Source organism: Glycine max, chromosome 1 (genome assembly GCF_000004515.6).
Source record: "Glycine max cultivar Williams 82 chromosome 1, Glycine_max_v4.0, whole genome shotgun sequence".
NCBI lineage: Eukaryota > Viridiplantae > Streptophyta > Magnoliopsida > Fabales > Fabaceae > Glycine > Glycine max.
Window position 1 is genome coordinate 41,312,352 of NC_016088.4, and position 12,213 is coordinate 41,324,564.

Here is a 12,213-nt window from a genome sequence, read left to right on the forward strand (position 1 = left end):
CGCACGAAGAAGACAGGGGAGACGATGACTGAGGCCGCAAAGGAAATCGCTGAGAAGATTGTAAGTCATGTTCAACTAACCATTACAATTATGTTTGAATATTTTGAGAATGCCATGTACCACTGTGTGTTTTCTGTGCAGGATTCGTTTGAGGAGCAGGCCACACAGGGATCGTTCGTCCCCCATGGACGTCAGGATGTTCTGGCCGCTGCTATTGGACGTCCAGAGCACCCTGGACGTGTCCGTGGTATTGGAGCCGGTGTCACCATCAAGCAATACTTTGGATCAGCTCCACGGACGTCCCGCAGCGCTTCCTCCCTGCCTCCTAACGAATTACACTAGCTGACTCAGCAGATCAGGGACCAGCTAGAGGAGTCCATCACAAAGAAAGTGACGAGGTAGGTCATGGCATCCTTCAGCCACCTTCAGTCGCAAATGCAATCTCAGGGACTTGCAGTGCCTCCTGAGCCTCTGGTTGGTCCTGGTCCCTCCGGTCCTCGAGTAAGCACAAAGGGGAGTTGTGTTGATCCCTCAGGAAACGATCCTGAGACCGGTGACTCTGACAGGTGCGGCTTATTCATAGAAGCAGATCCTGCCCACCTGGTTGCCATCGGGAGAGTTTATGAGAGATCCACTGTTGTTCATAACACTCATTTGTTGCTTGGCCAAGTAAAGGTGAGTGTGGAGGAGGTTAGAGATGTAGATGCTCCAGTTCCTGTACCCACTGATGAGGATTCCTTAGTGGGGCAGGCACTTCACACCTTCCTTGCTTGGCCGACACATCTGGTCAAGTCTTTATCACAGCAAATACTTATTGTCCTTACTATATGTTTCTTCTTTTCAAATTAGGCTATTTAACTTTGTTTCATGAACAGGTAGCTGTGTCTTCACCAAAACCACCTCTGAAGCCCGATTCGGAGGTCGATGATCCGCTTTATCTGATGACATTGACCATCCCAGAGCTTTTCTTGAGGCTTTATCAGGTTAGATGGGATGCCACCGTGTTCGGGGTCATTAATCCAGATTTCCCCTTGTACATAAAGCACGAAGACCTCTCCGAAATCGCACACGGTGGTCAATGTCTCAGCATATCAGTGCTACAGTTGTGGATTCTGTAAGTCTTTATATAAAAGGCTTTTATTTACCAAATTTATGACTTTCAATTCATAAATATTTAACTTTGACTTAACATAAACAGGCATCTCACTGAAACATGTATGCGAGCGGGGAATTCTGATATCTATGGATGATTCCTCGAGCCTCAGTCCATTCAGAGGTCTGGGCAATCGCAGTTTGAATCTGAAAGTTACATAAAGAGTTGGATGCAGAGTTCACAACGTGATGTGTATCTTGGAGCCTACCTAAATGGGTAAGTCACAAAATAACAAAATTTAATTAATGTTTACTAATGTACTAACCTATTTTAGGTTCCACTGCAGCGGACATTGGCAGATGGTGGTCATCCTGCCCAAGGAACACTTAGTTGTCTGGTTTTGTTCATTGCATAACAAGCCAGACAACTACCTTAAGGGGATTATTAATAGGTTAGTGTTCTTTTCAATACATTTGCATTGTAATACCTCAACGTACAACACCAGTTTTTAATTGTTACTCATATGGAACAGTGCTATCAAGGGTCTTGATGATGCTCCACGGCCTAAATCAAAGGCTCTTGCTAGGTGGATTGTCGTCAAGGTACGTCATTTACATAAAACTTCCACTTATATATATTTCTTTATGTGTCTGTACACTAGTTGTTTAATTAATATCCAAATTTCATTATGTATTTAGTGTAATAGACAAAAAGGAACTACTGAGTGCGGCTACTATGTCATGCACTGGATGTCCACCATCATTTTAGGAAGTTTTAGAAATAATTGGGAAGCGGTAAGTTTATTTCAAAGAAAATCGATTTATTTATAATTTGTATTACATTATTAACTTAATATGATTTATTTAATCATGCAGTATTTTAACGACCCTAGACCATTGGAGTCCGAGAGATTAAAAGCATTGCGGATTCAGTGGGCACAGTTTTATCTCCGAATTAGAGATCAGGCCTAGGATTTAAGGACATTTTTTAACATTTTTTACATTTTCTATGTAACACGAACATTGAATTCATTTGTTGATTGTTCTTTATAATATATAAATCAATTATTTGATGTTTATTATCATTAAAACTGCTTGAAAGCAGAATAAAATGTTTATTTGCTGTGAATTGGGCCTCCTGAAATTGCATTTGACAGGTACAATTTTGGGTTTACTGTAAAAACAGAAAATATATATAAAAAAAAATATTTGAAAACAACATCGGTTATTAACAAAAACCGATGTTAATATCATAACCAACATCGGTTATAATAGAAAACCGATGTTAACGGTTGTATATTAACATCGATTTTTTGTGTATAACCGATGTCAGCGTTTGTATTTTAACATCGGTTATCTGTGGATAACCGATGTCAACTATTGTACATTAACATCGGTTAATTATAAATAACCGACATCGGTTATTTATAATTAACCGATGTTATACACAAAGAACTACACCAAATAAGTGTAAGCATCATTAACGTTGACATCGATTTTCTAGAAAAACGGATGTTAAGGACATACATTAACATCGGTTATTCTAGAAAATCGATGTTAAACTAACATATTAACATCGGTTTTACTGGAAAACCGATGTCAACGTTCATCATGCCTACATTTTTTTTGCTGTTGTTCATTGTGTTTAACATCGGGTATTTGGAGAACCGATGTTGTCATATGTATGTTAACATCGGTTCTCCAAAACTGATGTTAACATTCATACATTCAACATCGTCACTTTCAACATCGGTTTTAGAACCGATGTAGAATGTTCTAAATAACCGATGTTGAAAGTATATTTTCTAGTAGTGGTTCTCCCTTGTTAACATGTTTTTACTATGGTAAGAATGATCAATAGTGCATCAACATGTTATATTAGAAAGAATGGTAGTACCATTGGAAAAATGGTATGTGTTCCAAAAGGATCCTTAATGCAAACATTCAAGGACCCAAGAAAATTTGGGTACCAAAATCAAAATATGATAATATGAATGATTGACTCCTTGAAGCAAAGTTGATACATTAATAGCAGTTGCTCCGAACACATTCTTGGATCAAGTGGCCTCAGAATAATTAAGAAGGGGGGTTGAATTAATTATTAATGTGCCTTGAATAATTAAAAACTTATCCTTCTTAATGTTACTAGATTCAATTAGGTTTTACTATTAAGTTATTAGAAAGTAAAGAACAAGAGCAATAACTTAGACAAAAGTAAAGCGGAAATAAAAAAGTACACAACGAAAATGTAAAAAGTGTAAGGAAGAAGAAGATAAACACAAGATTTATACTAGTTCGGTCACAACCTGTGCCTACGTCCAGTCCCCAAGCAACCCACGGTTCTTGGGATTTCTAATAACCTTGTAAAATCCTTTACAAGCAAAGATCCACAAAGGATGTACCCTCCTTTGTTCTCTTTGAACAACCAAGTGGATGTACACTCCACTTGAACTGATCCACAAGAGATGTACCATCTCTTATTCTCAGTACAACAACCCAAGTAGATATACGCTCTACTTGTACCATAAAGGATGTACGCTCCAATGTGTTAAGACAAAGAATTCTTAGGCGGTTAGTCCCTTGAATTCTCTGTAAGGGGGATACAAAAGATATCTCAGGCGGTTAGTCCTTTGAAATCTTTTGTCAAGAAGGAGAATGAAAGAATCAAAATAATTCTCAGATGGTTAGTTCTTTGAATTCTTTTGGCAAGAGGAAGAAGAGAATGAAGAAGAAGAATAACACAAGTTTTTGGACAATGAACTTTTCTTGAAAGAAAAAGTATTGAAAAAAAACTCTATCAAAGATTAATGAATGAATGAAAGAAATCTATTATGCATCATCTTTTGAAATTCGTGTCATAGTCATATATTTATATTTATTTGATAACTCAAGTTAAAATTTTATGACTCTTGGCAATTTCTTCAAAATTAGTCACTTTAAGAATTGTGACTCTTCTGAAAAACTAGTCACTTAAAAGTTGTGACTCTTTTTTAAAAAATCTTCAGAAAACTAGAAAACTAGTCACTCTAAGCATTGTGACATTTGGTAATTTATTTTTCAAAGTAAGTCACTGGTAATCGATTATCATCATAGTGTAATCGATTACACATCAACAGATGTGACTCTTCATGTTTAAATTTGAAAATCAAAACGTTTAGAAACACCGATAATCGATTACAAGTATCGTGTAATCGATTACACAAGTTTGAAATGATTTAAAAATGTTTTATCACAAGTTGTGACTCTTGAAATTTGAAATCTAAAGTTTTAAAACATTGGTAATCGATTACATGATTATGGTAATCGATTACAACTTTGTAAATCAGTTTTGAAAAATCGATTATTGCCTTCGGGTAATCGAATACCAGAGAGTAAAACTCTTTGGTAAAAGATTTTTCTTTTTGAAAATTTTTTGTGCTATTCAATGTTTTGAAAAACTCTTTTAGTACTTATCTTGATTGAGTCTTCTCTTGATTCTTTACTTGAATCTCCTTTACTTGAATCTTGAATCTCCTTTACTTGAATCTTGAATCTTGATCTTTGATTCTTGAAACTTGTTTGACTCTTGATTCTTTGGCATCATCAAAATAATCTTGGAAGGCATTGCTTCCATAATCTCTCCCTTTCTGATGATGACAATCCTGAAATCAAGAGGATACATGCAAGTTTTGTTCTACCATTCACTCATCTCTTTCTCCCCCTTTCTTTTTGAATTTATGCTTAATTTAAGACTTTGAAAATATAATATCTTGATTTCTAAAATACCCATTTTTCTCTCCCCCTTTGGCAACATCAAAAAGGCCAAAGTGTGTAAAATAAATCATACATAAATAATTCTAAAACATACATAAAGCACAATACCAAATGTAAGTACATACCACTAGACATATATATCATCAAAATAATTAAGTTTAACAACCATAACCATAAACAACCAAGAGCAAGTAAATATTATCATCATGTTCAATCATACTAAGCAAATATTAAAAGAAATACTAAGTGTTCAAATGTCATAAAAACATAGCCAAATACAAGGCTTAAAAAACAAAATATAATAATAATCTAAATCTATGAGGATGGTGGTGGAAGGTCAAAGCACTGACGAATAAAACTAACATCATCCTCAAGCTTGGTGATACGTGTGTCCATCCTTGTAAATCGTGCATCCATGGCATCAATACGACTATCCAACAAGTCAAAGCCCTCACCAATGAAGGTGTGGAGTCCATCCAACCTGTCAAGAATGTTGTGCATAAGAGATGAAGAGTCATCTCTCTGAAGAGGTGGTGACGGAGAACGGCCTGTGCGAGAGCGTCCTTCTTCACCCAAGAGCCATCCCTCTCTTTGCGGTATCCAAAAGAGGAGACCACATTTGCACCAATAGAGAAGGATCTCTTGACTTTGACAAAGGGCTCAGAGTCAAGAGGGACATTAAAATGATGCAAAAACAGGGTGATTAGATGTGGATATGGAAGTAGAGCATTTGATCGCAATGCCTTATGTATGAGATATCTCACAAGATGAGCCCAGTCGAGTTGACGATCGGTTAAGAAAACTCACATGATTATCAAATCTTCCTCAGAAACTTGTGCAAGGTTGGAAGATCTAGGAAGTAGAATGTGCACAATCAAGTAATGCATGATGCAGCATTCGAATGCCAATGAACTGGCAAGAAGCCTTCCGGTCATATCCGCTTGATTGGTGCAAACCATTCGACGGGCATCAGAAACAAAAAAATTGAACTTCCACTCGTCATCAAGTGTACCTTCAAACGGTACACCGTCACTGGAAAATTGAGTGAGTTCAAAGAAAAGGGACTGGTCTATGACCATCTTAATCCCATATACTTCGAAAATCAAGGAATCTTCTTGAATTTCCAAGTTAGAATAAAAGGCTCTAACTAATTTAGGGTAAAAAGGAAGTTTCATGGAGATGAATTGAATTAAACCATAATTTTGAAATGCTTGAAAGCAATCAAACACTTCATCATCAAAGAAAGCTAAGTCTACGAACTTAGGGTCGATAATGGAATGAGAAGAGAAAAAAGAATTGTACCGGATACGTTGTTCATCCGAGGAAAACAACGTAGGAGATGATATGGAGGGAGGAATTTGAGATGTATGCGCTTTGGATGCTTCGTGGCTTCGAGTTTCGGTGACTGCGGATGAAGTCGAAACCCCCTTTACGTTGTTCTTCTGAGGAAAACAACGTAGGAGATTATATGGAGGGAGGAATTTGAGATGTATGCGCTTTGGATGCTTCGTGGCTTCGAGTTCCGGTGACTGCGGATGAAGTGGTCGAACCAATATAAATCTCAAATGGGTTGCTTGAGGACTAGACATAGGCACGTGAAGTGGCCGAACTAATATAAATCGAGTTTGCATTTTTGTCTTCCCTTATTTCATTTATGTTATTACAATCAATTTTGTCTTGCGTGCTTAAAGAACATTATTAAATTAATTGTTGTTTCTTCTTCTGCATCTTGAACCTATTATTTAAAAAGGGATTAAAAATTTGTTATTGGCAATTTTGTGAGCCTTAATTCATTTCCCTCTTAAGTTATTAAGACAACTTTTCCAACAAAACGACGTATGCATAACATTTATTAAGAGACTAAGAATCCAATCATTCAACATAATCTCTTTCTTTGTGGGGCCTAAAAGAAATAAACTCGTTGGTAATTATTAGCCATTTTCCATGGTTAATGAGTCACAATTTTCACACCAGCACAGTGATTGTGTGCGGCCATTAAAATTTTTAAAGAAACTATATCAAACTACGAATGCCATTTTTTCTTCACTATCTCTTCCTTTTCCTTTTCTTGTTTAATTTTCTCTCATCGCTCAAACAGTATTAATGTCTAATGGAAGGAGAACTTGTGGGCAAGTGTTTAACCTTCGTAAAATTTAATTTTTTTTTTTGTGAATTATTCAAAACTTTATTGTAAGAAAATTTCTTTATTATATATATATATATATAAAATAAGTCTTTTTCTGTCGACGACTTCCATTTGTTGTTTTGTGTGTTCAAAAGTCTTCCTATTAGCCCATAGCAATGCACGTGACTCTAATGCTTTAGTCCCTACTTATAATTTTATAATCACAAAACCCGAACCATTCATTTCCGATCACCGACAATAATGATGAGTGTCTTCTCTGGATTTTCTCTTCTTTTCCTTCTTCCTTTGTGCTTTGCTTCCTTAGCTGTTGGAGCCACTTTGCCAGAAGACGAAGGTACGTAATGCACATGTACATGCGTAGATGTTATTTTGTATTTTAATTGTTATACACTTTAGCATACTACTGGAAGTTGGTAGGGTGGTATTACTTATGTTGAGAATGATGCCTTAAGAGTCACCCTTCTCTTTGGTAACGGATGTAATCATCCTGAGAGGCTTGTTGGTACTGCTGGTAACTATCGAGCTTATCTCCTTTATTAATATATAATACTTTTCATTATCCAAAGAAAAATGTACAAGCGTAGATAGATCTTAGTCATTTTATTCTATTCTTGCTTTGATTCGTGATGGGGTAGTTTGGTTATTTTTATTTGATAGATAGAGTTTATTGATATAAACATTTATATTTATGTGCGTGTGTTAGTGCAAGCTCTGAGAGACATAGCACACACAATTGGGAAGAAAAATTGGAACTACAGCGTAGATCCATGTGATGGAAAGAGTAATTGGAATTCTTCCCAAAAAAATGTTGTCACATGCAATTGTTCGTTTGTTAATCACACTTGCCATGTTGTAAGCATGTACGTCTCTCTCAATCTCTCTCTCTGTCCATAGGTTATAGGACTACTTTTTTTGTTAAATTTATGTTTTGTTTATATGTTGTTTGAAAAGTTAACTATCACATTAATTACTCTTTTATTATATATTATATATGTTCCTTATTATAATAAGAGATAGTTTAAAAGAAATTGATAATTCTTTTTATAAGGCATTTTAAATTTTTTATGAGTCATTTAATATTTTTTCATTAATGACTCTTATTAAATATTCAAAGTATTTACGTTTTTAATTGATAGTGATGCATAATATTTATGGAGTTTTGATATTTTCATACCCTTCATAACACTCTTAACAAGTTGACTACTAATATTTAATAAGAACATAATTGGTACTCCCTCCCGTCTTATATATTGATAAATACTTATTTTATTTATAAGTCATCAACTAACCTATTAATAATGATTTTTTAATTATGTTATTTATACTATTTTCAACACTTCATTATTAGGGAAGAGAAATATTGAGATTGAAAGTTGATATTGGTCATATCCATTGATGGGATAATAGAGTAATGAGTGAATAATAATAATGACGTGAAAGAGAGAGAATATGAGATAATAATTTAGGTTAAACACTTAATTAGTTATTAGTGAAATTAGTTGGATGTGTAATTATATTAGGGTATAATTAGAAATTTATTTTATTTTAAAATATATTTAATGACTTAACTTTCCTTCCTTGATCTTAATGATTCGGTTGAGAGTGACCAATATATAGGACTAGAGGGAGTATATTAGTAACATTTCTTTTTTAAAATCAATAAAATTAGTTGAAATAATTACTTTTATTGGTTAGTGTGATTGATATTCAAAGTGCCTTATAATAAGAACCATAAGGAGTATCAATTATACCCTTACTTATCTTGTAGGAGGCATTTGTTAGGGAAAAAGTCTTTTCAAGAATCAATGAATCTTGAGAATCATGATACCTGATAATGAAACAATTTATTTGGTTGACCATAAATACTTTTGGGAAAGTTTCCTAAAAATAAAATAATTATGTGATAATTTTATTAATTATTTTGATTATTTATCCTATTAAATAATCTAATAAGAGTAACATGATATTTTTACTTGTACTAAAAGAAACTTTTAACTTGAAAAACTAAGATTCTTACCATTTGCAAAATTTTAACTTGTCTTAAATGTACTTACTTGCACAATTGCAGGATCATGGGCAGTTTTAAAATCACTTTCAGTTTTAAAATTAATAAATAATTATGAAAAATTAAAATTATTTTTAAAATAAAAATGCATTTTCTTAAAATTAAAGTATAGTTTTATGGTGATATTTCATGAGAAACTTGGATAAAAATATATTTGTCTTAACTTCTATTTAAGTTTTAAACCATAATTTATACCAAAATTATGAATATATATAATATGTTAATTAATTAAAATAAAAAATATTTAATTATAAATAAAAATGTATTATAGCAATGATAATAACATAATCACAATTATGATTATGTTATTATCATTGCTATAATATATTATACATTTGTATTCATAATTAAATGATTTTGTAATTTTAATACATATTAATTTTCAACTCTTTGGTATGCAATTAATCTATACAATAACATATCATACCACAAAAGTCAAAATATAAAAGAATGTTAACATAAAAATGAAGTAATTAAGGGATACATAAGAAATGAATATATAAAAGAATGTTGTCATCCTATGTGATTCTATGCGCAAGTAACACATCCTTTTCAACTATTGAGCCAAATTGGAATCTTATTCTTTGCTAATAGGATCTGTAATTTGAGTAATCCTTGAGCTTTTCAATCTTTTTGTGTCAATTTATCTCTTTTGTGTGTAAATAACCTCGAGAATTCTTGTTCTCAGCAAGAAAGAAAAAAAAATTAAACAATATAACTAATAAATAAGTTAACTACATAAAAGAATCTAACTACATAAAAGAAAGAAATATAACAATATCACAAATACCTTGTTAGCTATAGGATTCATGAATTCTATCGTTTTCATGATATGGTGACTATTAGGAACATATTAGAAGGGAATAAAATGCAAACAAAAAAGAGAGAAATTATTATACTTGATTATAGAATTTTTCATGAACGTAACATGCAAGCCAATATGATATTTCCTGAATTTTTTTATGAACATAACATGCAAATCAATTTTGAAATCTATATGGTAAAATTTGAATAGATAAAAAAAAAGATAAAACTCTTAACAAAAAAGAAGAAGATCATAAACTCAACAGATCAAAAACTATTAATTAAAAGCACAATAGGACAATTTGAAATAAAAAACAATTTTTATAATAATATAAAAAGAGGGTTAAAACATGATAATAAGCCCAATATAAAGATAGATCGAAGTTTGAAAGATTTGTCATTCATTCTTTGATTTTGTCTCCTGATCATGAAATGTAGAAAAGAACTTGAAGCAAAAAAGCAAGAAATTTACAACTTACATCAAACTGAGCCACCTCTAGCATTAACAAATATGACTTTTGGAGTGATTCCAATGAGAAACAAATTGAACATGTCAAATTCACTTGTCAAACCCACTTGCAAATTATTTTCTATTAAGAAAACAAATAAGAGAACAAAGAATGGAAAAAATAAAATTGTACTGTAAAAATTTAAATTAAATAACAAAAACTGTAAAACATTACTATTACTATAAATTGGGGAATAATATTTATCATCCTTGCTCTTGTTAAATTTAACTTCCTCAATCCTGTATCTAGCTAGGATGATTTCTTAGACTTGAGTATAGAACGTCACCTCAATGTTTACAACAAAAGGAAACAAGCCCAGATATCAAATTCGTAAATCAACATATAGGTCCACAACAAAAATATTACTCTTTAAAAAAGAAGATAAAGGAAATCTCTACATACATGAAATATGTCTCACATTATAGCCTACATTAAAAAAGAAAAATTAATCTACATTAAAAAAAATTAACCTACATAAAACCATATATTAAAAACATAGAGGAAAAAAAGAAAAAAACACTCATGCTGTTGTCTCATAGTGGCCGACGGTAGCATAACAACAACCCTAAGTTAGGGTCCGATCATCTCCTCTGTGATACCCATGATTGTGCCCTTACAAATCCCAAACCCTCTAGATATTGTCATTGAGATTGGATGTCAATTTTTAATTTTGTAGCTACAAGTGGAACACAAAGTAGAAACAGGAAAAGAAAACATCCATGTCATAGAGGGTTTCTATATAAAAGAAAACAAAAGAGAAGGGTGATAAAAAAAAAAGGAAGAAAAAAGAATTTTTACTTACTCCGTCATGGTGTTCAAGAGAGACAACCATTTGCTTGCAACATTGGAACAAAAACGAAAATGGTGAGTCTTTTTACAAGAAAAAAAGCATAGATTAAGGTCAGTTTTTTCTTAAAGAAGAAAAAGGAAAAGAAGAAAGAAGACATATCTAATCATTGTGGTGATTGGCAGCATTTTAATTAACCAACGTCAGCGATCGAACAATGTGTTGGGAGAGAGAACATGTGTATTTTATTAGATAACCATCAGATTTATTTAAAATTATTTTAAAAAAACTAATAAGCAAAATATTAAGTTGAGATTTTGATATTTGAATTTTTTTGTATTTTGAGAATATTATAAAGGAAGAATTTGTACCACAAAAAATTACATGTCAAAAGTGTCTACAATAACCTTTTCCCGCTTTATAATATGAGCAATCAATCAAGTGATTAAAGAGACGTTTTCTTATAAATGCAACCGTTCACTCTAAAATCTCTTTTACTTTTTGCACTTCAACTATGAAATCAAAGGCGTAAATATTATGATATAATTAATATCAAAGAAATTTATGATAATAAGAATAAAGAGGATCAAAATGCTTAACATTCGGTCTTAAATAAAAGATAATGATAAGTAAATCAATGGAATAGAAAAAGAAATAAAAATCACTGAAATTATAACAAAAGGGACCAAAATGCTAATTATCACAACATTTTGCTCGAGCTTATATAGAAAATTCAATTTATAAATCCAATGACTAAAAGTTAGAAAATTAATATAATAATAACAATTCTAATTAATGGTTATAAATAGTATTCAATTTAAAAAACAATTTCATTCTTTGTTATCACTAAATACTAATTTAATTTAACTAAACTTGTTACATGTGATTAGGTCAATGATTATATATTTATTAACATAATTAAAATCATCATTGATAATTCAGTATATTAAATTCATAAATTATATTTTGATAACTAAATTATAAATAAAGTATATTGATATATATATATATATATATATATATATATATATAATTATTTATTTATTAATTTCCATCA

At 32.0% G+C, this 12,213-nt stretch overlaps 1 protein-coding gene and 1 long non-coding RNA gene across 3 annotated transcripts in view; one reads left to right on the plus strand and one right to left on the minus strand.

Annotated features, from left to right (window-relative positions):
* The first annotated feature begins 7,166 nt into the window (after positions 1–7,166).
* Positions 7,167–12,213, plus strand: part of LOC100798947 (probable leucine-rich repeat receptor-like serine/threonine-protein kinase At3g14840) — a 35,686-nt gene continuing 30,639 nt past the window's right edge. For both annotated transcript variants that reach the window (XM_006574114.3, XM_014774681.2), the window contains exons 1-2: positions 7,167–7,325; positions 7,695–7,851. In XM_006574114.3, the coding sequence (XP_006574177.1) occupies positions 7,232–7,325; positions 7,695–7,851 (251 nt within the window). In that variant the 5' untranslated portion in view covers positions 7,167–7,231. The remainder of the gene's footprint in view (positions 7,326–7,694; positions 7,852–12,213) is intronic.
* On the minus strand, positions 10,747–11,330 carry LOC106798422 (uncharacterized). The gene is made up of 2 exons (XR_001387972.2): positions 11,172–11,330; positions 10,747–11,045 (listed from the first exon to the last, which is right to left on the minus strand). It is a non-coding gene; the product is annotated as an uncharacterized lncRNA (long non-coding RNA).